General features: G+C 37.9%; 1 protein-coding gene and 2 pseudogenes across 1 annotated transcript in view; 2 read left to right on the top strand and 1 right to left on the bottom strand.

The window, feature by feature from the left end:
* The first annotated feature begins 1581 nt into the window (after nt 1-1581).
* Nucleotides 1582-14963, top strand: LOC120618130 (28S ribosomal protein S10, mitochondrial-like; annotated as a pseudogene).
* On the bottom strand, nt 6204-6322 carry LOC120618150 (uncharacterized; annotated as a pseudogene).
* A 1486-nt stretch (nt 14964-16449) lies between the features above and the next one.
* PIWIL4 (piwi like RNA-mediated gene silencing 4) overlaps nt 16450-27466 on the top strand; it is a 42271-nt gene continuing 31254 nt past the window's right edge. Inside the window, exons 1-5 of the mRNA XM_039882017.1 lie at nt 16450-16533; nt 17719-17797; nt 20178-20309; nt 22253-22467; nt 26727-26848. Coding sequence (XP_039737951.1) covers nt 16450-16533; nt 17719-17797; nt 20178-20309; nt 22253-22467; nt 26727-26848 — 632 coding nt within the window. The remainder of the gene's footprint in view (nt 16534-17718; nt 17798-20177; nt 20310-22252; nt 22468-26726; nt 26849-27466) is intronic.

Below are 27466 nucleotides of genomic sequence, written 5' to 3'. Positions count from 1 at the left end.
CTCTAGTTCCCAATTTAGGGTTTTAAAATGTGGTACTATAACTTTGGAGGACAGCCTCCCTGCTCATGGATTGGTGATTGAGTGTTTATATCATCTGTGGTGGATGCCCCCCACTTCAACAGGAACTTCTTTTTGGCTGTGACTGAATGGGAAGGAGAGGTGTATGCAAATTGGAGGGCCAGGGAGATGTTGCTGAACTGCCTGCTGCAGGCTTCTGATTGTTTCTTTGCTTTTAGAGAATTATAAGTTGAGAGCTTGACAAAGAGTTTATTCAGGAGATGGTCTCTTGAATTTAAAGTGCAAAATTTGAAAAAAAAAAAAAAAGCTTTGCAAAGGAATTGGGTAGCTCTCTATGACATTTTGATCTAAGTGTGATTGACATATTGACATAGTATGGATTTATGGATTTCTATTTACATGGGCTTCTCTGAAACCGAAACACTAGAACGTGTCTATCCCCTCCTAGATATCATATATTTCCTATCTTGTTAAAGTATCATTATTCTGGAATTACATTCGTAGCAAAATTGTCTTTGTTCTAGAATTATGTTTCTATGATTAATAGTTTTATTAATAATAGAACAGAAATAACTAGAAGCTATGATAAAATTTGGGCAATAGTTATTTCAATGACCAGAATTCAAAGTATTACACTGACTTTCAATACTATGTTAAGAATAACAGCTTGACAAATTGTTTGCTTTTTTTCCATACCACGTTAATGTGCTTACTTATATTACTTGAATTGTGTATTGTACCAACTTATTAAATTTAAAAGAATTTGGAAGAAACCATTGTTATGCCAAAAGTACATATTAAAAATACTCTTTTATTTTAGGGTTTTCCCTTATGTGTAGTTAATTTTTAAATTTACTTTTTGTTTCATTTATCTAACCCTAGTGTACCTCCAACTAATTCTCAGCAAAGCGTATCTTCCCCTCCCCATTCCTGTCACTTCTCCTTTTCCTCAATACAGAATAGGCAGAATTATAGTTTTATTTCAGTTATTTGATGTTATATGTGAAATTAAATCTGGGCCTCTGGAACCATGATCAAATTGAAATCATGATGAAAAGTGTAGAAACTTTGCCTAGTCTGATTTGCTTAGTCATCTTGATGTTTGTTGAAGCCTGTATGTCCTGACTGGTGCTGTCATATAGGGATCCACAACCAACCAATGCTAAAATATTTGAGTCCCCTCCAACCTGGTATATATTGTCTTCTACAGCTATTATAATCTAACTTTATCCATATAAATTACATATCTGGAAACAGTTGGTAGAATAAGTAGAAATCCAAATCAGTCGGTAAGTCATTAAGATTTATCAATGCACAAGAAACACAGAGACATAAGTTTATAGTTCCCAGAATGCTTTTCACATACTTATAGCCTTTACCTATTCATCCATCATTCATCCATCCACATGCATCCAAGAATCCAGTCAGCCATTCATTTAATCAATATATGTTTCTACATAATAGGTATTATGCTAGATTCTGTGGATACAGAGGTGAAAGTCATGGGTCCTGCAATGGCGCAGACAAATGAAGCAAAAATTTTCAAGTTGCTTGATTAGAGTCATGGCAAAGGAATATGTGGAGTGTAATGGGAGCATAGATAAGGGATTTCTAATTCAGCTCGGGTATGGATAGTGAGTGGAGATTAGGGAAGGTGTCCTTGATCTAGAGGCAATGTTTTGTGAATCTCAAGTCTTTAAGTATGAAGAGGAGTTACCACTACACATTAGAGGTGAGTATAAGAGATATCTATTTAAGAGGAATTAGCACGGGCAAAAGCTCATATGTGTGAGAGAAAATGGTAGATTAGAGGAACTGGACTAGAAGACAAAGGTGTGCTGGGGGCAGGAGTGGGAGGTAAGAAGGGTAAGAGGTGATTCTGGAGAAGAGAGCAGGGTCTGATAATTAAGAGCCTTGAAAATGAGGCTTAAACTTTTAGAGTGTTCCCTAAAAGGGAGAGAAATCATTGAATAAGTTAGTTTCGTTTGCCCAGAAATTTCAAAGAGGAGACATGGCCTTTGCCAGTGCTTCTTCCTCTTTTTACAGATTTTTGACCAGATAGAAGTCTCAAGAGTTTAGTTCACATATTCCATTTGCATGTCTGAAGCCTAACGAAATTTAGTTAGTTCAGTTAACTCACTACAGTGATTCTGGTGGTGCAGCACTGCCAATAAATGGCGTTTTAGGATCTAGGAACCAGCTCTGTGGCCAAGTTCGTCACCCCCCCAATTTTCCTCATGCCTCTCTGGATACAGCTCCCACTACCCCCATCTCTTGACAACCATTAATCTGATTTCAATTGCTATAGTTTGTTTTTTCTAAAGTGTCATAAATAAAATTAAGTAGTATGTAACCTTTCATTCTAGCTTCTTTTAACATGATGCATTTGAGACTCTTCAGTATAGTTACGTGTATCAGTAGTTCCTTTTTATTACTGAAGAGTATTCTATTACTTTGTATATTCTATATATAAGATCTTTATCACATATATATGTTATATATATATACACACATATATATTAGACTATATAAATATATACATACATACATATATATACATACATATATTAGACTCTATATTTTAGAGCACTTTTAGTTCACAGCAAAATTGAGAGGAAGCTACAGAAATGTCCTTTATATCTCCTGCCTTCATACATGCATAGTTTTCCCCATTATCAATATCCCCCACCAGCATGGTATATTTGCTACACTGACATGTCATAATCATTCAAAGTCTATATAGTTTACATAAGGTTTCGCTCTTGGTGTTGTACGTTTTGTGGATTTGGATAAATATATAATGACATATATTCACAATTACAGTTTCATACAGGGTAGTTTTACTGCTCTAAATATCCTCTGTTCCACATATTTATTCCGCCCACTCCCATAAGCCCTGGAGATCACTGATCTTTTTAGTGTCTCCATAGTTTTGCTGTTTCCAGAATGCCATAGAGTTGGAATACAGTATGTAGCCTTCTCGGATTGGGTTCTTTCACTTAGTAAATGCATTTAAGGTTCCTCCATATCATTTCATGGCTCGATAACTCATTTCTTTTTAGCACTGAATACTATTCCTTTATCTGGATATACTAGTTTATTTATTCATATATTGAAGGACACCTTGGTTGCTTCCAAGTTGTAGCAATTATGAATAAAGCAGCTATAACAACCATGTGCAAGTTTATGTGTAGGAAGTCTTTAACTCCTTTGGTTAAATACCAGTGAATGCCACTGCTGGATCCATATGGTAAGAATTTGGTTATTTAAGTTTATACCTTGACCTATGCCACTTAACCGTATTCTCTCAGGTTTTTATGTTCTAAGAAATAAGAAGAAATTGTTGGCTTAGTGGTTACCTCCACATTCGTCTTCTTCTATGTTATTGTTTAAATGTCTGACAATGCTGTCCTTTTACTTGATAAATTGAAAAGGAAATGGTTTTAGATATTCTTACCCAGGAACTAAAAAAGGTCAATGTGCCAACTTTGCATGATGCTATCCTTGGTTTTACATTATACTGATGTTTTGGGTCAGGACTCTTAGGAAGCCTAGAGTAGACTACCCAATACAAATAAACAGGCAAGTCCATTTATTCTTTTATTGACTCATATGAGAGATTAAAGTGATTAGCTCATAGCAGCACAGGTAGCTTTGCTCTCTAATTCTCAATCTGTAAAGCAAATCAGTAAGACTGACTACAAAGTTCCTCTTTATTTCCACGTAATGATGTGTCTCTTTGTGTTTTCAGGGCATAAACGCTTTGCCTGCAGTATTTTTCTGAGTTACACTTTTAAATGAATATCTATTTATCATACTCTATACATAATTAAATAGAAAATCTTCAGTAATTCAGATGCCACTTAAAAAGTTTCCAATTAACAAATTCATTGTCTTTTTTTCTTTTTATACTTTTCTATATTATATTTATTTTTCTCACCAGTCTTAACAGCTAAACTCCCTTTGCAGCCAAAAGGAATGAATGTCTTTACTCATTACATCTGCTTTGTTCTATCTGAACACACTTTATTTGCCAGCAATCCTCTGCAATGACTAATAAAATTCTAAACTTTTTTTCATTATTTCATAATAAAATAATAAAAAATATTATATAGCTCACTTGGAAATGAGTCATACACTACTCTGTTCCTTCTTCAAACATTTATCAAGGTCTTTTATTGCCTAGTAATTCTGTAAGTACGTAGTATATGCCATAAACTACAATTATGTAGACATTAATTTTAGCAACCTGCCATTCTGCTTGAAAGTCTGTTTGCATTCTCTTGGGATTATGGTTATAATATCTTACTTTGTTTATTAAGTATATTAGTCTAGGACCTAGACTCTAAGCAGTGAGCAAGTTGAATTAAATAAGCAAGATTCAAGTTTATTTCTATGTGTCATAATGCATCAGAATAACGATTTTTGTCTTCTTTTAACTAGTATCCTGCTTTCAGAATTGCTGAGTTATTTGGGAAAGATGATTAAAGAGTTGAAAAAAATTTCTTTATGGAGAAGTGTGAAACAATAAGACAACATAAAGCAGAGAAGACAAAACTAAGGGGAATTTTCTCATGGTCTTCAAACATCTTTAATTATCCAACAAATAGTTTGCCAAGTGCTGGAACCTGACTAGTTGCTGGGGATAAAGTAGCAAACACACAAAGTTCACATTCTCATGGTAGAACCATATGGAAGGAATCAAAAAATAAACAAGTAACCAAATAAATAAAATAATTTTCTTTAACACATGAGGACTCATTGTTCAGAATGTTATCTGACATCTTTTATCTTTGCTGGGGCTTAAATAACAGAAAATGGGTTTTGAACCATAAGGTAGGAAAGAAGTTTCATTAACAGGAAGAGTACATGGGTTTCTCTAAGGGGGAAAGAGAGCACAGAAAAGGTAAACTTTATCGTTCCTGTTATCTAAGCTGGCTACTTTCCCACACACATTATCCCATTTTCACAATATTTCCTGTGAGTTAAGTGTTATGATCCCATTTTATAGATAACTAAGAGGCTGTGTTACTTGTTTAAGGTCACAGAGCTCCCTACTGCAGAGCTACGGTTGATTCTCTCAGACTCCAAGGCTATTGTTTTCATTGTGCACGACCTGAGTTCAGGTGGATGGAATATTGCTGTTCTAAATCTTTGAACTTCATATAGGATTGTTTAGGTGGTTTCTTGCCCAAAAGCAAGAGAAAAGCCTATATGTGCGGCTTTTACACTTTTTTTTTTTCAGGGACAGAACCTAGTTTTCAAACAAAATTGTGTGTGGAACCCCAATGTGTAAAACAAATTAGAGCAGAACAGTCCCGTTGGAGCTGGGGTGCACTGTCAGAACATAACCCACTTTTCCCTTCACTGTAAACTCCATTGTGTACCAGGAACATTCTCTTTGCCTAGTGAATATTACCACAGTATCAGGCTAAAACAAGATTAGACTTGGTTACTTGGAATCTTACCAAATTTGAATTGTATCACCCTAAAAAAATCTCAGCTATCATAACTCCATTTAGGAAGACCAGACTTTGAGCATCAAGTCTGACAATAGGGCATATTGGGGGCAGAATTATTTGAGGCATGAGTTCCTTAGGGGAGTGAGTGGGAGCTGAGCCCACTGAACACTTAGGAGGCTTATATTCTCAGTTCTTCAGATTGAAGTTGACAGCTCTAAATTTGTAAATCTCAAGCATTAACAGACTCCTGGTAATGCTCCTTTACCTTATAGAGTTGCTAATAAACTATATCCCTCCATCTCAACCTCCAGTCTGAGAAAATTAAAAGCTTTAATTCAATCCTTACTGGAGTCATAAATTTGGAGCTCTTCCTTGGAGTAACCAGTGAGCAGCCAAAGTTTAGAGATTATAATTTCATTTTTTATTCTGGTAGGCTCCAGGGAAGAGCTGGAAACCAAAGGCAACCCCACACAATAATGGGAGACATACTAACTTGCAGGGGAGGAGGAAGAGCTTTGCTAATTAAGGAACTATTTCCTTTCCCAGTAAGAGTTTAGGCGGTGCTACCCTGCCACTTGTATTATTATTGTATTATTATTTTTTTTAGGTGAGGCAACCCTTGATTAACCTCACAGACTGCAAGGAACTTGTCAGCTTACAATCCCTTATTTATTTATTTATTTATTTATTTATTTATTTATTTATTATTATTATTTTTTTTTATGCCTACAGCACCTGGTCTTCCTTGGTGGTCTCCCATCCAAGTACTAACCAGGCCTGACCCTGCTTAGCTTCCTAGATTAGACGGGATTGGGCTTGCTCAGGGTGGCATGGTTGTAGACTCCCCTACCCATATTATACCTGTCCCTAGGAATAATACATGTGCTGCTCTAACAGGTTCCATAATTAAATAAGTGGACATACCTGCAGCTAAAACAGAGGGGACCAACACAAAAAAAATCTGTGCTGGAGACCCTCATCTACCCTTGGCTATCGATCCTGAGCCTGGGATCCACCCTCAGGTACCTTCGGCACACTTCCACGGGGACTTGAAGTCAGGGGCCATCCCTGACCTTCTTGTTATAGCTCCTGAGTATGCTCCCACATCATATCACTCAATTTGGGAAATGCATATGAGGGTGAGAGCAGGACTGCTTTATGCATTAGACACAGTAAGCACAGTGCCTAAGACCCACAATACTTTTGGGAGTACTTGAAAGAAAATGTTTTAATTTCTTTTAAAATCAGAAGAGAAAGAAATTTTTAGGTAGAAGAAAATGATTTAATATAATACAAATATATTCATTTTTTATTTTGTTGAGGTTAGTAAATTACTTTTTATTTAAGTATAGTTGGTATATAATATGATATCAGTTATATTAATTTCAGGTATACATTATAGTGATTGGACATTTTTATGCCCTACAATATGATTACCCCATTAATTCTACTAATCATCTGTCACTGTGAAAACTTACCACAATATTATTGATTTTATTCTCTTTCACCTTGTTTTAACTCATTCTTCCATCCCCTCTCTTCTGGTAACTATCCCTTTGGGCTCTGTTCCTATGAATGAATAAAGAACTTGTGGTATAGATATATAGTGAAATATTACACCACAATAAAAAAGAATGAAATTTTGCCATTCACGGCAACATGGGTGCACCTAGAAGATATTATGCTAAGTGAATTAAGTCAGACAGAGAAAGATAAATACTGTGCAGTTTCATTTATATGTGGTATCTAAAATATATTCATTTTCACACCACTAAGTCGTAAGATATAACTTTTAATATTGTTTTAATTAAAGAAAGTACCCACCAAGGTAAAAGTACTTAGGACCAAAGAAAGCAATAATCCACCCTGTGGTCTCTGGGTTGGGACTTCCTGCTGGATGTGGATCGATTTTCCCAGGGAAAAGGAAAGAAAACATTTGGGCGAGGAAAGTGCAAACCTAATAGCTAGAGAAGTAGGGAGGAACTAGGGAAGAAAGAAGCTTTCCATTGTAACCATTTTTCCTCTATTGTATTTTGTACATATGTAAGTAATATTAAATCCTTTTCTGGAGCACAATGGGAGTGTGTGTAGATATACCTCTGATACACCTCTGCAGCACAGAATAGTCAATGCTACTATGTTCAGGTCTCCAGAAGGAGTTAATTGACTTTTAGAGCATCTACTACAGACCAGGAGACAGATAATATGTTTGGAAAAATTTCCATTACAGTGGTTAAATAGTTAACATGTAGTGCGTAATGGGAATTTTTCCTTCTCTGGCCATTCTAACATATTTCTCACAATTTATTAAAAAAAAAAGAGAGAGAGCAAGATTGTTCGTGTTACAGATTAAAGAAGACTAAAGAGGCACGACAGCCAAATCGATGAATTATCCTGACCTAAGTGTACTCTGGACAAGAAAAAAAAATTACTTTAAAGGACATTTGGGGACAATTGTGGAATTAAATATGGAATGTAGGTTAGACAATAGTGTTTTATCCTTGTTAATTTTGTGATTGTGTTGTTATATAAGAGAATAGGAAGATATTCTTGTTCTTAACAAATGCACACTAAAATATTAGGGGATTAAAGGGCTTGATGTTTACAACTTCTTTAAAATGGGTCAGAAGAATATATATGTAATGAGAGAAAATGATAAAGCAAATATTTCAAAATGTTAACCAGTGCATCTTGGTGAAAAGTTCTTTGTGCTAGTCTTGTAACTTTTCTGTAAATGTGATATATTTCAAAATAAAAGTTAAAAAATAAGACTATTCAAAATTAATCCAGTAAGTATTGTTGAAATAGGGTCCAAAGAAGACAACACCATTGATGAACTAATTTCACAAGTATTTTACTATCTATACTTGTGCCTGGGGAATTAATTTGGTACAAGTCGGAACCATGGATACTGAACGAATTAGTTGATCTGAACATGTCTGCACTTACAGGTTGTCATTATTTACAGGTTTTCCTAATAAAAATCATTAAAAAATTTAAGATACAGCTACTGGACCAAATAACTGAAAAACTGATTTTACAGCTGACTTGCAGAATGAGTTAAGTCTTTTAATTGTATTTTTCCTCATTGATAAAATTCACATACCAATGCTTGGGACCATAGTCGGAATGAAATATGTTTTCAATGAGTGAATACTGTATTTTCTTATTGAACTATGCTAGTCTAGGTTCTCTCCAAAATAGAATCTGAGATAAGGGCTTGAATACAGGAAAATTATTTTGGGAAATGATTGCAAGGAATGGTAGAGAGGGACTGTGAAGAGTGTAACATGGAAGGATGAAGTCAAACTAAGGATGCACTATCAAGCTGATCACCACTGTGAGGTAAGATACTTGGTCCTATGAGGACCCTCTGTGAAGCCACAGAATGTGTCTCAAAATCACCTGCCCAATGGATGGAAGGAGGAATACTTATCCACCATTTTCCACCCCATACTGGCCAAAGGTTGCCTCTACTATGTGTTAGCTACCTCACACTTTGAGAATTGTTCCTGTGTCAGAATGGCTGAGCAGATGTGAGTATCCTGCTACAGCAAGAAAGCCCTGGGACAGAAGTGAGAGATATACAGTGCAGCTGAGGTTACACTGTGTACAGCTGGTCACCACAGCAAAGGTTGGAGTTAAAATGTAGGCTGAGGAGAATGTGAAGGGTGACACAAGACAAGAGTTGTTTAGGATTAGCAACATCACGAGCTAGCATATGCACATGAAGTAATTTGACACAAGTTCAAAAGTACAAAATATGAAAAAACACTTGTATTAAATTTATTTTTCTAAAATTTGTCCACCAGACATTCTTATGATAACTAATTATCCAATTTTTATTATATGCCAAACACTGCATCATTATTGTTACTTCATTTAATCCTCAAAACAACCCCGAGAAGCAGCCATATCTCAATAGTTCTCTTACTGGGGCAGTTTGTCCTCCAGGAGACATTTGGCAGGATCTAGGGACATTTTTGGTTCTCGCAATTAGAGAAGATGATACTAGCACCCAGTGTGCAGAGGTCAGGGATACTGGTAAACATCCTATAATACATTGGATAGTCCCCCACAATGTGAATTTTCCGGCCCCAAAAATGTGAATAGTGCCAAGATTGAGAAATCCTGCCATATCATTATCCTGTCTTAGAACTGAAGAAACTGAAGCCAAAGGAAATTAAGTACAGGAGGAAAAAAAAAAAATGACATAGATAATAGAGGCTCTGTTCATCCCTCTGGAGATCAAACTAAAGTTGCGATGGGAACAAGGAGCAGCAGCAAGGAAAAATCGCCTGGGATGAACAAGTCATATAACTAGGCAGAAATCCAAGAAATCACCCTGCAACGGCAGCAGGTAGGATGGGGCAAGGATGCGGGGTTGTCCAGTCTTGAGCAGCTGAGTGGTCGTGGCAGTGGTAGTGGTAGTGGCAGACTCCTCTTAAAGGTGCCACGTTCGCAAGCGGGTTTTCGCGGTGACGGACCTGCTCACTCTGAGCACCAGTGCCGATTCGGCTGCACCCAGGGGGCACCAGAGACTTACGGGGAGATATTGTCGGAGTGAGGGCCAAGGCAAGACCCTCTCGGTACAGAAGTGCCGGCAGTATCCATTGTTCCCTGTTGAGCCCTCCCCTCTCCCAGTGCACAGACACAGCACCACCATAGCCGTGATGTCATCAAAGTGGATAACTAACATTGCTCCACCCAGAGAAGTCCATGAAACCCTGCCTCCCTCAACTTGCAGCCCCACCCAAGACACATCCTGGTATATCCTCAGCGAGTCAGGTGCTCCTTGCTGAGACTCATACTGGAGGAGGCAGCTGGCCTCAGTTTCTGGTGTGGCCTTTTGGGGCAACTATAAGCACAGCATCTGTGGATTGCTTGCTGAATCTTAACAAGTGGCTCCAGAGGGTTAGAGGCTTGGGCTAAATTTGGCCTACAGCTGAACCCCTTTCAGGACTGTGCCACTAGACACCTACTTCACAAATCCACACTTACAATAAGACCGGGAGACGTAGGAGCGTTGCTTAGTACATGGAAACAGACACAGAAAGACAGCCATAATGGGAAGACAAAGAATCAGAAGCCATTTGAGAGAACAAAACAGAGATCCAGATATAACGGAGTCAAGTAATCTAACAGATGCTGTAGGGAGCTAAAGCTCCCAAAATTCAAAAGAGTGCATGGATTATCTCGGGAGGCCTGCTTGCATAAAAAAAAGGGAAAAGGCTGCTTCTGTGAAATTCCAGGAAGAAGAAGATTAAATATAGACAAAAGGAGTGTCAAAGGGAGTGTCGAAGGGAGTGTCAAAGGAAGTGTCAATTGTACCTCGATCTTCAGGATGTTACTTTAATTATGTTATCTTGGGATACACAAAGGAACAGATTATGTATAAAAAGAAGCATAAGAAATAAACTCGGAGAGACAGTTGTGAGATCTGTTCTCCCTCCTGCACCCTGTCTGTCTTCTCTTTTTTCTCAGTCCCCCCTCCCCCATTCAGGTACCTGGTTTGACTTGGTCGGCTGGTTTCCGACAAGATGCAGAGTTCAAAACTCTGGTTATAAAGATGCTCAATGAACTTTTGAGAAGTGTAGGGAACTCCAACAAAGAGATAAAAATATAAAAATGGAAATGGAAATTATAAAAGGGAACTAGTCTGAAATGAAGAACATGTTATCTGAGATGAGAAGTATATTAAATGGAATAAACAAAGGAATAAACAAAGTGAATAAAGAAAAGGATCAAGTGCCTTATCTAAAGGATGGGAAAGCCAAGGACGTGCAATCAGAATGGCAAGAGATAAGATGCCAAGACTATAAAAATAATTTAAGGAGCATATGGGACACTATTAAGGGTCTAAATATCTGTCTGATTGACATAACTGCGGAAAATCAAGATGTTGAACAGCTGTTTGAAGAAATAATGATGGAAAACTTTCCTAACTTGGTGAAGGAAATGGACATAAAACCCTAGGAAGCTCAGAGAACTCCAAAAATCAGGGATCCAAAGAGGCTCACACCAAGACACATCATAATTAAAATGCCAAAAGTTAAATACAAAGAAAGAATATTAAAAGCAGCAAGAGAAAAACAGCTACTTATAAGGGAAAACCCATAAGACTCACAGCTGATTTCTCAAAAGAAACTATGCAGGACAGAAGGACTTGGCAAAAAGGATCTACAACCAAGAATAATTTATCCAGCAAAGCTATCATTTAGAGTTGAAGGACAGATAAAGAGCTTCCCAGACAAAAATAAGCTAAGGAAGTTTATCACCACCAAGCCAATATTACAGGAAATGTTGGAGGGACTTCTTTAAGAAGAAAAAACATGCATCAAAACGGGAATAAAGAATGGTAACAACTACATTCCTATCAATAAGTACCCTAAATGGAAAAGAATCGAGTGCTCCAACCAAAAGATAGAGTGGCTGAAAGGATAAGAAAACAAGACCCCCACATATGAAAAAGAAAAGGATAGAAAAAAATATTGCTTTGATGGACTGAGAAGGTATTTAAGTCAGACAGAGAAAGATAAACCCTATATGATTTCACTTACATGCAGAATCTAAGGAATAAAAAGAACAAACTAATCAAAAACAGACTCACAAATACAGTGGACAATTTGGTGATGGACAGAGGGGAGGGGGATTTGGGAGGCTGGGAGAATGGGGTGAAGGGTTAAAGAAGTACAAATTAGTAGCTGAAGGATGGTCTTGGGGATGGAGCGCATGGGATAGGGAATGCAGTTAGCATTAAGATGTTGGCTAGGTGGAGGGTCAGAGGAGGAGGGAGCAATTGGGGGGATCATTTCATGAACTATATAGATGTCTAACCAATATACTGTATATTTAAAACTAATTAAAATTTAAAAAAAGGAAATTAAGTACATTTTCTTGGGTCAGATAGCTAGTAAGCGATGGAGTTGGCATCTCAACCCAGTCTTACTCTAAAGCCTATGTATACTCGTACCATGCTGTGCTGCCTACCTATTACAGAGAGTATTCTGCCTTTAAAAGTCACATGTGGAGGGCACAAGGTGACTGCTTTGTGTGTCATATCGTAATCATAACAGAGAGTTGAAAAATGCAGATAATGATTGAAAATAATTGATATTTCTGATGTATAACGAGCCAGTATTTGGAAAATTGAAAAAAAATTGATTGTTTCAAGTAACTTATACATATTCTCAGCCTTTCTTGTCACTCTAGTGCTATCTCATCGATATGAGTCAAATTTACCAGGAGGTGGTAAATTTAGAAAACATGGAGATAAAGATGATTCTTCTACTCAGAAGCACAGATTTTCAAAAGTAGTTTTCTTATCCAGATTCTGGTGCTAGATTGCAAATTCTTGTCTAGATTTTTATCTGCCTCTCCTTTCTAATCCCCAACTTTTGGATTCATTCATTTAAAATTTTTATGTTTTTTATTTGAGTGGTTTCACTGGCTGTCTCTGCCAAAGGCCATCATTACCTCTTGCACTTGTCAGCCCTCAAGGTTAATGATTTCTTGAGAACCTAAGAGTACTCTGATGGGGAATAAGTAGAAGGCAGAGCATAGCCTATTACACAGGACTGGGGCTCTATCTAAAGTAATGCAGATCACCTTGAAGGGAAGTGAATAGGACATGATATGGTGTGGACTTTATAGGTAGACTGATCTGAGCTGGAATCCCAGCTCTGCCACACAAGTTGTAACACTGTAGGTGAGTCACTTAAGTTTTCTAAGCTTCAATTTTCTCATCTATAAAATGAAGACAGTAATGTTGGCCCCAGAGCCAGGCATTCTTTAGGTATTCATTAAACATTAGCTATTATATTTATTTAATTTTAGGGCCTCAAGTACAGAGAGTTAAATGAATCATATTCTTCATTTCACTGTACATGATTCTCATGGGTCTGTGCAAGTTCTATACTGTATTATATTTTGCTTTCCTTTTCACTTCCCCCATTCCCACTCCTGTTCTTCTCCTTTATATAGGTACTCAATTTATTATGTCTGTTGGTTACCCTTGGGTATATATGTTTATTTGAAAAAAATTAGTACATATCCAAGTACATATGCCCCTAATGTTTTAAAAATTAACGTGTTATTTTGCCAAAGTATAGATCTCAATCCTTTCTTGCTTTTTCTTCATTCAAAACAATTTGTTGAAGATCTATTCATGTTGCTGGATATATCTCTAAGGCATCGTTTGTGACTGTTGGCCTAGTACTCCACTTTGTGCATCTACCACATTTATCTACTTATTGCCCCTCCTGACGGACTCTGAATAACTCTGATGAACTGTCTGTACTGTGTCTTTATAATTTTAGCACAAGCTTTTTGATAGATCCATGGTAATATTTAACAAAGTTCTACACATATTTATAATGAAAATAATCTTTGAAAACTAGGAATAGAGGGAGCTTCCTTAAAATGATAAACACTAAAAACCAGATATTTACAGCAAACATTGAATAAAATGGGGACATTTCAGAGATAGTCCCCTTAATATCAGGGGAAAGACAAGAATGCTAGCTATCACAGTAACTTTCAATAGTAGACAGAAAAAGACCAACATGATAAGAAAAAGAAATAAAAATAAGGGATGAAATGAAATTTTAATTATTTGTAGATAATATGATCAACTATATTCAAACTCAGTTAATCAAAAGCAGCTATAAGAACTGAGTTAAGCAAACTCAATAAATGATATCACCTTACAAAAATAATGATCATGTGTCTATACAGATAATTAATAAGGAAACATAGTGAAAACAAAATACATGGTATCTTGTTATCATGGTAGTAACAAAAACTATAAAATTTCCAAAATTAAATAATAAGACTTTTATAAAAAAAATTTAAATGTTATTAAAGGGCAGAAAGAGGGCCAGGACAACAAAACAACAGTACAAACAGCCCTTGGGCCTTGTGTAGGCTCCTCTGGCAGGGTTCAAGGAATTTTTCCGTGAACAGCTCTAAGAGGAGTATAGCCAAAAATAGTGGCTTTCTTCTCAGTACCAATATGAAGTGCGTACAGTTTTCAAACCTACACACCGATGTTCCCAAGAATTTGACCAAGCCTATGATAGCTATTTCAGATGACCCAGACACATTATGTAAGTGACTGTCAGTTTTGGAAAAAGGCCATGGCAAGGCTGTTTTGAACACTTCCAAATATTGTGCCAAGGAACTTGGTATCTTTATTAAAGTACGTGAACCTCCAAGGAAATCAGAGCAATTTACTCTCCTCAAATCAGTGCATATTTTCAAGAAGCACCGTGTTCAGTATGAAATGAGAACACTTTATAGATGTTTGGAGTTAGAACATCTAACTGGAAGTACAGCAGATGTCTACTTGGAATACGATCAAGGAAACTTACCTGAAGGAGTTGCCATGGAAGTTACAAAGACAAAATTAGAACGTTACCAGAACACATCAAGGAGCCAATCTGGGAAACAATGTCAGAAGAAAAAGAGGGAAGGAAGTTGTAAAGTCTCAGAGAGACAACTTATGCCAGCTTTTGAAATGAGGGTGGGCCAGCCGCGCACATTGAAATGGAAAGCGCTTCCAATTGAGGCAATTTTGAGTTCATCTAGCTGCTGTGTTGAGTCCACATGTCCTGATCAGTTGAAAGCAGCGGATGGAACATTAATGATACAATGAACTATTGTGAAAGAACCACATTATACTTTATAAATGTCATCATTTCAGCTGATTTTAACAAATGTGAGTAAACCATTTTGACTGCTATGCAAAAAAAAAAAAGACAGAAAAATACCTTGAATAAATGGAGTAATCTAGCATTGCAAAGATGACAATTCTTTTCAAGTTAATTCATATATTTCATACAATGCCAATTAAAAATTAAGCAGAATTTTTAAAGAAGCTTGACAACCATTTTAAAATTAATATGGAACAATAGTTTGTAAATAAACAATTGAAAAAAATTAAAGGGTAAGGACTTGCTCTGACAGATTTTATGAATATTATAAAGAAATAATAAGTGGCAAAGTATTGGTGAAGAGCAGATATAGATAAGTAGAATAGAAATGGAAAGCACACACCAGATCTAGGTATATATGAGAATTTGTCATTTGCTGAAGGTAGCTCCACAAACCATTACAAAAAGTATACACTGTTTAATAGACAATGTTAGGGAAAATGGCTCACTGTATGGAGATAAAATTAGGTCCCTCTTCACATAACATATGTTCATATATGTGTATGTCTGTATATTTATGTACAATCCTGAAAGATACATATATTGTCCTTGTAAACTTAGGGCAGGGAAAATTTTCTTTCCAAGAGACTCGAAAAGCACCAACCATAAAATTGAAAATTGGTATATCTGACTACATCAAAATGAACAATTTTGGTTAGATAAAGGACTTCATAGGTCAAAATTAACAAGTGATAGATTGGTAGTAGATATTTGCAACGTTAAAAAAAAAAAAGATAAAATTTCTCCCAAATCACAAAGAAAAACATGAGAAGCCCAATTTTCAAAACAGCAACAGGTGTAAAGAGACAATTCATAGAATAGAAAACTCCATATCTATCACATAGATGAAGAATTGTGTACCCACACTGAAGGAAGTATGATTCAACCTTCCACTCATAAGATGGGCAAAAACTACACAGTTGGGTAAGGCCAAATTTGAGAGTGAGAGTGATGGAAAGAAAAGGGAAGTCTGGGCCTCAGTCCACAGCCCCTCCCTCTCATCCCGCCCACGCCACCCCATTCCGGGCTGCACCCCCGCTCCCACTCTGCGCTCCTCTCCGCACAGTCCGATCCCTACGGGCTGTGCGTCGTCCCTCCACCCACGCGTGGGACTTGGGGCGTTTCCTCCCCAGGAGTCAGTGACCCACCACCTCCCGTCACGGCCATGCCATTTGGATGCCAATGAAAAAATACCCTAACTGAGACTTTGCTGCCTTGGAAGTCACTCTGGGCTCATCCGGAACATGAGTGGGCCCATGAGTGGGCGGGCCCGTGTGAGGGCGCGAGGCATCTCCCGGAGCTCCAGAGCCTCAGAAATGGGGCGTCCCCAGGCCTCGCCGGTGCGTACATCGCTTAGCGGGCATTGTCTGGCTTTCTCCTACCTGTATCCTTCATAGCCGCTGCCTTCATCTGCATCTCTCTCTTCCTCTGGCCTAAGAAGCAGTGGGTTATCTTCTGTCTCAACTTTGAATCTTTCCAGGTTTCTCACATTTCTTCCTTCTGGGTTCTTATCCTGAGTAAGATATTAAGAGATCCTTTGGCCAGTGAAGAGAACTAAAATTTGGAGGCAAGTGCTCCGCCTTTTTCTACTTTCTGAATTTTAATTACTTGATTTGGGTTTAAGTCTCCTGGTAAAAATTTCTATACCTTCAGTATTGCCATTATATGGCATATCATCTAATACCATTCCTTTTGCTAATTCATATATAAAAATAAGTAACCTCAGGCACAGATGTGGTTTTGATTGAACCACTGTTTCTTGAGCAGTCTCTGTGGGTAGGGCTGCTTGCTAGACTTAGGCAACTAAACACAATTGACCAGCAAATCAGCAAGTTTTGAGTGATGTTACTATGTACACTTAGTATTTGGAGCAATCTCTTGGACCAAAAGTATTCAAGTGAGTAGTCTGTGGTCATTATGCTTTTACTCACACAAAAAAAAGCTCTTCTCTTGACTTCATGCATTTTTTTTAGCAGGCCAAGATATATTCCTCCTTGGATAAAGAGAAGTAGTTACTGGGAAAAAAGAAAATATTAATGGTTCTCTTCATCTTTTTATGAACTAATTTTAGACCAGTTATTCAAGACTGTCATCATCTGAGCTGGTGACAGAGATCCTCAGGGCTCAGTTTATTTTCTTACCACGCACATGCTCACACTGGAGGTCACATGTCTGTGGGCCATGGATCATCAGGTGGTGTTCTTCTGTACCACCTTCCCTCTGATGAGCTCCCTGGATGCAAGGGTCACATCTCTGCCTCTTTATACCTCCAGGGTCTAACGGTTATATCTGGCTCAGAGTGGCTACTAATATCAAAGTTTAATAAATCAGAAAACTATAGCTTGTCCTTATTCCTTTTTTCGAGAATGAGCAATCTCTTACCATCTCTCAAGTGTTTCACCTGGTAATGTTAGCTCACGGCAATCTAATGACTGAGGACATAATATGGTTCTTATTTTGTAATAACATTTTGGTTTATGAATTAACTTCTTGAATCTGACCACATTTTTTTTTGCCCATTTTAGCTTACATCTGCTGATCTCAGTGATAATGAAGCATCATCTCACAGTGGCTTCGTGGGAACAAGTGGGATTTCACAGCAATGTAAGTGCAATAGTCTGTTCCATTCAATGCTGTTCCATCTGAATGGAACACAAGTGACTCTATTAAGCCTCACGGCAGCAGGAGCATTTCTTAAGCATCCCACTTACCTTTTCCTGGAGGATTCCCTGTGCGTGCTGTGTTTCTTCAGGACCCGAAACACAGAATCTGCTGCTGCATTTCCTGACAGCATGTGGCAGTTGGGAATCCACAGACATCAGGAAGCCAGTTTTTGGATTCTTTGTGTTCACTGAAAATTTTTGAAAGAATATTTTAAAATCCTTTATGACATGTAAATGTCAGTGCCACCACCTTGCAGGAATGGAAGAACCATGGCATGCCTGCTGCTACTGCTCTCTCCTTCCTTCCCCGCCTGTGTTAGATGTCACCAGATTTGGCCTCAGGATGTCCGTCAACATGCTACTTTAAGTAGCCACTATCACACAGTGTGAGTTGGCATACCCAAAGGGCTAATTTTCTAGGGTTGCTGTGACAAAGTACCACAGCAAGGTGGCTTAAACTATAGAAATGTGCTATTTCATAATTTTGGAGGCTGGAATGACAAGATCAAGGTGTCTTCAGGGCTAATATCTTCAGAGGCTTCTCAACTGGGCTTGTAAATGGCTGTCTTCTCCCTGTGTCTTCACCATGGTCTTTCTCCTGTATTCATCTGTGCTCTAATCTCTTCTTGTAAGGACACCAGTCGTACTGGATTAGACCCCATTTTAATGACTTCATTTTAACCTAACTACCTCTCTAAAGACCCTATCTCCAAATACAATTACATTCTGAGATATCAGGGGTTAAGACTTCAACATAGGAATTTGGGGGATACGCAATATAGCTAGCCTATAACCACTGCCGAAATCTGTTAGCTGTCTCCCTTGTCCTGCCCATGAATTGCTAATAACCACGTAAGCTTTGAGCAGTCTCTGTGGGTAGGGCTGCTGTGGGTAGATTCTTCCGGACTCTTAGGATCATCAGCCCTTCCACTCCTCTTATACCTGGCTCTCTTGTTTTCTGCTGGAGTTTTTCTAGCCCTGCACAAGCACCCTTTGTAATCTGAACTCACAGATGTGCATGTGGTCCCTCAGGAGAGCTATTATGCGAGGCAGTGCATCAGGTTCAGCACTGCTGCCACCATTCAGTCCTTATCCCAACTTTTCCTTAGGACTTCCTTTCCACGTCTGCTGCACATTCTTGTGACTAGCAAGTGATGGAAACCCTTCATCCTTTAAGGGTAGATTGAATTTCTACTTATTTATTTTTAAAAATTGTGGTAAAATATACATACTGTAAAATTTACCATTTTAACCATTTTTAGTTGTGCAACCATCACCACCATCCATCTTTAGGGCTTTTTTTATCTTGCAAAACTGAAACTCTGAACTCATTAAACAATAACTTCCCATTTTCCCCTCCCTCTGGCTTCTGGCAACTACCGTTCTGTGGTAGACTGAAGTTTTAGAAACTACCCAACATCTTTTGAAACCAAGAACAGTGAATGATATGAATAATCTAGTGAAGATAATTTTTAAAGTTAAATAAATTTTGCGATTTTCTTGGAAAACCCAGATTCTACTGAGAAAGGTATGAACAGCAGTTTTGAGCAAGTGATGGAGACATTCGAGTTAATTGCATCCAGTGACTCTATCAAAGGACAGTGGTCAAGTCAGCGTTCTAGAGATTTGTCATACTGTGAGTCATATTACTTTGTAGTAATATTCTGTATTTTTATATTTTCATGTTATCTTCAGAGAGCCAAAGTTGTATCCAAAAACTCAAAATTTCTTTGTACTCATTTAAAAAGATAATATTCATTTGGATCTCAATTTCACATTTTCCAGAACCTAACCAAGTAATATGCCCAAAGGTAAAATACTGGCTTTCATTCTCAAGGGAACGATCTAGCATAAAAATTTATGGCAGTGTTCTGGGCATTTCTCTTCTTGTTATTGGTGTGGACTTCTGCACAGATTGGGGCTGAATGTCTCACCTTCCCCAATAGTCTGTAACTCTTCTGGGTGTTACACAGAGCCGAAGGAGGGAGAGCTACCCTCCATAAGTGGATATAGAGTGAGACAGAGGGAGATCGAACTTTCACCTTAGCCAAGAGCAGAATCAGACAAGGATAAAATATTATGAAGTAAGACTAACTCAGGATCAGTTATTTCTAACAAAACATGCCATGCTTCCTTCACGATTATTTATTTTTAGGCTGAAGACTTCTGTATAATCATGATTGTTTTCAGCAATGTAGGCCAGTTTTATTGAAGGCTACAAAATTCTGAGTTTTGGTTGTGGATGCATTTTTTTATATAGCATTTGTAAACAATATCACTAGAATAAGATGAGATGTTACAGCATTCTTTTCATATTTTAGATAAAGGTGGCATGTCTTCTGGTGATGCTGGATGTACCTTCATGGAAAGAGGTGGGAAAATCAGACGGGACTTCATGGATTTGGGTGTGTGTACCAGAGAGAAGTTGGCCCATGTGAGAGACTGCAAAACAGGTACCTGGTCTTCATGTTACTTACTTGTTTAATGTTACCAAATCTTGCTTAAGGAATTTTAATTTCTAGATCTAAAATAAATGAGTTCATATGTTGACTTAATAGGTATTTATTTAACATGTGCTATATTAAAGATATTATCTAGACGCTAGTCGTTTTAGCCTTAATTCTCTTATTAATAGGAGTAATAACATTCCCCCAAAACTACATTTTATTTATTTATTTATGTATTTTTTAATGAGAGTTTATTTTAGCCAAGCTGACAGCACGCTGGGAAGCAAGATCTCAAATGCTCCTACATTTCACTTGTTGAAAAGATTTTCTCCTTACAACTGGGGCAGGGGTTAAAAAAGATATTTTGTCTCTTTCCCAACCCTTTTCCTATATGAGAATAATAACCTTTCTGGACTTCAGCTGTAGAAAGAAAGTTGTGGCCTGTTTCTGTAATTCTTAACCCAGACTTTAGGTTCACCCTGAAATTGCATCCAGAATTGTGGGCATATGCGTTTTCAGGGAAGTAAGTCTGCTGTTTTTATTGATCCTCAAAAGGCTTTGTGACTTCCTTCTAAAAGTTAAAACTCCCTGATTCAGATCAGTCTTTTTCAAACTTTTAAAACCATGAAGCAAAAAAAGATGTAGTTATTGTTATCCAGCATACACAAACTTCACACACACAATTAAAACAAGGTTTCATGAAACAGCGCTTGCCCTAACTATGTGCAAGGCATTCTGATCCAATTCTGTTGTTTTCTAGTCTTTTCATGAAACACGATCGTTAACCTCATATACTTTTGTAACTACAGCAGTAATGGGTCATGATTAGTTTGCAAATTCTGGTGTAGATGATCTGGAAAGATTTTGCCAGCTCTGACATTCTAGGATGACTTCTCTTTGTCCATTAATGTGAGCTGCTAAAATATGTTTCATCTCCTCAGGATCTGGAAGAACAAAAGAAAGCTTTTGTTTAATTAAAATAGCACAATAATTTCTTGCTCCGAACAAATTTATACCATAGGTAGAAGCTGAGGACATACTAAAGCACACACGATACTTTTTCTTTCTCACCACCTCCGGGGCTCATGTTTTCACATCCTCCATAAGAAAAGCAAAACAGTGTCTATTTGATATAATTCTTTTCTGCAAGACAAACACTGGATGATCCTCTGCAAGGAGAGGTGACAAGTACCTCATCTGTGCCCTTCTTGGCTTCTGTCCTGGAGGGAACTCACTCCATTTTGAGCGCTGACCAATTGTATTGTGACTATCTCCGAATTTATCCTGTAGATTTTGAAGAGACGAATAAAAACTTTTGTGGGTGATGGAATTCCAGGAGGCACACAGGGCCTCCCTGAGCCTGCAGAAGATAGAAGCCCAGAGGCCCCGTTTTCACGTAGGAAAGCTGTGTAATTCCTTCCTCTCCCCCCAGTTTTCCTCTCAGTCTCTGAGGGGCTTCTGTGGAATTTGCAGAGTAGCTTAACCACTGATTGAACTACTTCAGAATTTTCAAAAGTATGGTTAACTCTAGATTTCTAAGAGGTTGGGGGTTGTATTCATGGTGAGAACTGTACAGCTTCTTTATAATCTTAGCACATCATCATTTCAGAGCAGCATCTGAAATTTTACTTGAGCTGATCTGAGTTGCATAGATTCAGAGCCGGAGGGAAAGCTTTGGAAGGAGTCCTACAGTAGTTGAATTCAGATGCTTCTCTTTTTCCAGGATCTTATGAGGGCTTTACACACAGTCCCTTCTTCATTCCCTAACATGTGTTTATAGGACACCATAAGGTCATTGGGCTATAGATTATTAGAGCTTGAGTTGTGTCATTGAAGAAGAATCCTGTCTTTACAGCAACAACTGTGCAAATGTTTAAAATGTTGTGATTAATATTAACACGGTGTGATTTTTTTTGTTAAAAAATGTTTTTTTTATTTGTTTTCCTCAGGTTCCAGTGGAATACCTGTGAAACTGATCACAAATCTCTTTAGTTTAGATTTGCCCCAGAACTGGCAGCTATACCAATATCATGTGACATATATGCCAGACTTAGAATCTAGAAGGATGAGAATTGCTTTGCTTTATAGTCATAGGGAACTTTCCAACAAAGCCAAAGCATTCGATGGTGTCATCCTTTTTCTCTCACACAAGCTAGAAGAAAAGGTATAGTATGATTAATTTTTTAACACACATGTGCATATATTTAAACCCATCCATATATATTTGAGAGGTTAGCTGATTTTCATGTCAGTTAGAATGGGTGTTTCACTCACTCCTTTCCCCTTTCCCGTCCTGGGACTTCCTAATTAAGACCTCATCAGTAATTTATTTCTTAATTAAGAAGCTGAAGTTCTGGCATTTTTAAAATAAGAGCTGCAACACAAACACTGCTTTTTTAACTACTTTTTTTTTTTTTTAAGGCAAAGTGTCCTTGAAATAGACATCCTTTTTAAACTGTTCCTGAAATAGGCAAGACTTTAAGAAACACCTTTTAGCCTTTGGCTTCGGAGCTTTACATTTACTCGACTTTTTGCTCCTGCATAATTATGTCCATGTGTCCTAATAACTTTACATCAATCTCTGATTCTAAAACTGTCATTTTATTCATGACTTGTCCCATCATCTGAAATATGTTATTGATATCAATCGTAAAGATATATCTTTAATTGTGAGAACATTGGATATGGTAATTGCATGATTCATATTCTTTTATTCATTTTTTCACACCTTCGACATTTTTTGTCCTAAAACAGATATTGGTATTAAAGTTTTTATCATATGCTTTGTTCTAAAGTAATATTAAAATTACTACAAGGGAAAAAGAACTAGTTTCTGTATGAAAAACTAAAACGGAGCATTGGATTACAACTTTATTCTTCTATCCCTTGGAAAGCTTGATCCTTTAGTTCAATATTTCGATCAAAAGAGTATGAATGGCATAAATGTAAATTTCTAAGACTTCGTGTAAATCTTTGTGAATTTCCTCAAGAAATGTATTTCTGAGCTCTCGGGGGGCTTGTATCCTGTCATGAGATCCCGAGGTTTATAAGAGTTACTTGAGTGTTTATTTCATCTGGATATAGAACTTGAAAATTATGCCATCGTTAAATTTAAGGGCTTAGAAAATCTGGACCTGTAAGTTTAGAAACATTTTTATTCATCATGTCATTGATTTCTCAGTATTTTGTCATATAACCAGATGTTGATAGCATGCGAATATGGCCTCTTACACTTAAATGATATATTTCAAGTATATTATAATTATTTAAGATCATCTTGCTTGTAGATACATCTATAGTAAGTTGAACAGTCCAGCCTTCTTAAAACGTACCTTACCAAAGTGGAAAAATTTATTAATATTTGGATGCTAGGAATAAGTTAATATTATTTACTTCTCCTTCAAAATGAGTATGTAATATGTGCCACACATCTTATTATTGGGGATGAAATCTAATGAGGAGGCAGGTGAGTAAATAGACAGTAAAAACATGGTGTGACAAATCAGGCCTGTTGATTTTATTTCTTAGACACAGGTGATACTAGGTTTAGACGCAGTGTGAATCCTTATCAACAAATGACCTGCCACCCAGTGACATGAAAAAGAAATAGTTAAAAGAAATAATGTCCCAATGAAGATACAGCTATTCTCACCTTTTTATTCTGACTTTCATTTTGACTCAGGCTTAATCCCGCACTCCCATCCATTCTTACACATTTCATAGGATGCTTTTTTAGTTGAGAGTTCCTCCAATAATTCATTCATTGAGCTGCCATCTAGTGCAGTTCTAGAAGTCCTGTTCTGCTGCCTCCTGGCCTTCCACAGGCTTCCGGACCCCATCTGTGCATCTGCGCCACATCCTGGGTAGCTGTCACTGGTCACATCTCACACATTCATTCTACACTTAGAAAGAGCCTACTATGTATCTGGCAGGGTACTGCCACCATGGTGGAAACAAGGATCAATAAGAAAAGACTCTTGTCAAAAATTTTTCAATTTAGTACTGAAGTTATTTACAAATAAATGCAGTGCAAAGTAGATGAAATAAGGGCTATAATAATGATTAGTAGTGTTATCACGCTAACATTTACTGAGCACTTACCAAGTGTAAGGTGCTGCACTTGGTTCTTCTCTGGATTAGCCTTGCACATCTCTCTTGAACAGATCTAAATTTTGTCTCCCGCCTACCACCACTGCTACTATTACAGCTCCCAGGTAACATTTGTTGAATGCTTACTCTGCCAGGCTCTTTATATGCATGGTCTCATTTAATCCTTTCATTACCCCTGGAGCCTTTGAAAGGTTAACTGTCTTGCATAAAGTCTTTATACAAAGCTTGATGAATGGGAAGATTATTTCCGGCAGGAGCTTCAGTGGGATGATATTGAATTTCTTTTTTGGGGCAGAATTTAGATCAATGAAGGGATCGTTACGTGGGGGTTGGGGGATTCCTGGACAGAAGGACCAGAGGGAGCGAAGGCACAGTGATAGGAAGTGAGGGCATATTTTAGAAACTTTCGATCATTCGGATTTAGCCAGGAAGGAATAGAAGTTGTGGCTTCAAAAGGGAGAACTTTACATGCCCTGCCAAAGAGTAGAGAGTGTCTTCCGGGGTCCACTGGAACCTTTGAGAGAGTTTCCATGGGAGCTGTGTTAAATTACAGTTACGCCAATCATGTTCTATTGAATGGTTGACAGGAGAAAATGAGAAGATTATTTAAAAAATGTTGCTGGAATTATCTGGGCAGGATGTCAAAAGGGCTTAAACAAAGGTACAAAGCACTGCTATGGATAAGGTTAAGATCCATGAATTATCTCATTTAATCTTCACAGCCCTGGACTCACTCCCACTTTAGAGATGGGGAAAGGCCTTAAAAAGTTGAAGTAACTTGCTCCATATCATATGGCCTGCAAAAGGAGAGGACTGGGATCTGTCCAACTCCAAGTCTAGCGCTCTTAAGCTCTTTGGTAAATAATGGTTCTGGAACAGCTAAAATAGATTTGAGATATGGCTGGTGTCGAAGTGCTAAGACTGGCCAACTAATTAGACAGTGGATGGAGAAGGAGCAGAAGCGAAAAGTCACTCTGAGGCTAGCAGCCCAGGGACTGGAGGGTATGGGGTCCAACGTAGGAAGCATGAGGTGTTGGTGTTTGATGGGGGAGATGGAGGGCGTGCTGATGACTTTGCTCTCAGGTGGCTGTTACGCATGTTGTTCCCGGATAGAGGTCTTAGCGGGGACCATCTGTTCCCCACAACCACTCACTCCAACTTCCTTTGTTGTCTTAATCCTTTTTCCTGTAATCCCTGTAGCAGTTTGAGAGTCCCTCATCTCACCTGCCTGCTAGACTTCTCAATGTTGATGAGCTCTTCCTGCAGTTCTCCACCTTGGGTTTCTCTACAGTTTTATCTGAAACAAGAAATTGCCTCAATGACATATTTCATCTCCTGGGAAAGGACCCATTTCTCTTTATTTCCATGCAATGAACTGTTCCTACCCTACATTCTAGGTTTATCTAAAAGTAGTTAAAACTACACTTTAACTATAGAAAACATGGTCAAATACATAAGTGCTTGCTAATGAACTGACCTCTTCTAATTCCTTACTCTTCTGAAAAATCCTTGATCATTGATTTTTATTGACTGATTTGTTCATTCTTTTATTCTAAAAACCTGTACTGAGCCCTGTCTGGTCGAAGGAACTTTAAATTTAGTCGGGTGCCTGGTATATTCATGCGTTCATTATATCGTTAGCACATTGTTCCAGATAATAAAAACCCTAGGGGTTTCTCTAAACTTTTCAAAACTTAATAAAATCAGATTTCCTGTCTTTTTAAATTTCTACCACTTTCTCTTCTCTCTCCCCACGTTTGCTTCCCCTCTCATCTGTCCTCTCCCCCTTTGTTTTTTTACTTCTCTTTTATAAATAAACTTTTGAGAGGCTGTACTTTGAAAGCCATGAACCAAGGATGGGCAGGACAGACCACTAATCCATGAACCCCCTTAAAATGGGTACATTAGGTACATCATTGTGGTTTATACATATGTGACATTTTCTCGGGAGAATGTCTGTACTTTTATCAGACTCTCAATTTGTGGCCTGTCTCCTGTACCTCCCTCTCCACGCCGCCTCCCATAGTCAAGAAGCATGGCTATGGACTTCTCTTTGGAGTGAATTTTTAAACCCTGAGCCTGGTTTTGATTCTCTATTAAGAAATTACAGAGTAGAGAGATGTGTTGTTTTTCAAGGATTAGCAAGATACAGAGAAAAGAACCCTTCCAAACATAATGTATTGATTACATTATCACACACTAACGCCTGCAATTTTGTTTTTGTTAGTATTAAATTGCGATGGCTTTTCATATCTACATTCTGCATGCTCAGGGGTAATTTGTAGAGTGCATATTAATGATTTCTTTTCTCAGGTCACAGAATTGTCAAGTGAAACTCAAAGAGGCGAGACTGTAAAGATGACTATTACTCTGACGAGGGAGCTGCCAGCAAGTTCCCCCGTGTGCATCCAGGTCTTCAGTATTATCTTCAGAAAGTAAGGCGCCTTACACGTGAATTTAATTTAGGCTGATGTTGCCTGTTAGCATAGAGACTGGGTATTAAGAAGATCTACCATTTTGTAGGCACTGTGCCAGCAACAATGTCTTCTTTAGGGCAATCTCCATGTACTTTTGTGTACTTATGCAGTGCTGTGCACCACAGTGCATCACTGCCGCTGAGTGGCATTAATTGTTATTGTCTAGTATTATCTGAGTTGAGACAAAGAACTCAGTGTTCTGATGTCTCAGTGGTAGCAGGGAGTGTGCCTATGCCTTCTCTTCTTTTTCTGTACCCTGTACCACCTCCCACCCTCCACCCCCAGACTTAAAAGTTAGGTATGACTGGATTCGTAAACCGAAGTATTTGTATTTCCCCTGGCTGATTTATTTTAGATGTAAAAGGCCATCACCATCTTCTCTCACTCGGGGGACAGAAAGAAGGTGGTGACTAAGCTTTTTAATGTTCTTCACACCGATGCAGGATCATTTACTTCAAAGTCATCACAGGGGCTGTGGGGAACTCGATAAAATGCAGATTCTCTAGCCCTTCCATGGACCCAGTAAACAGAATTTCATGAGTGGGACCTGAAAATCCATGTTTTTAGCAAGCTTTC

This window comes from Pteropus medius, unplaced genomic scaffold, assembly GCF_902729225.1.
Source record: "Pteropus medius unplaced genomic scaffold, Ma_sr-lr_union100, whole genome shotgun sequence".
In the NCBI taxonomy this organism is placed as follows: domain Eukaryota; kingdom Metazoa; phylum Chordata; class Mammalia; order Chiroptera; family Pteropodidae; genus Pteropus; species Pteropus medius.
Note: the sequence above shows the minus strand (reverse complement) of the source record. Positions and strands in the feature narration are given on the sequence as shown.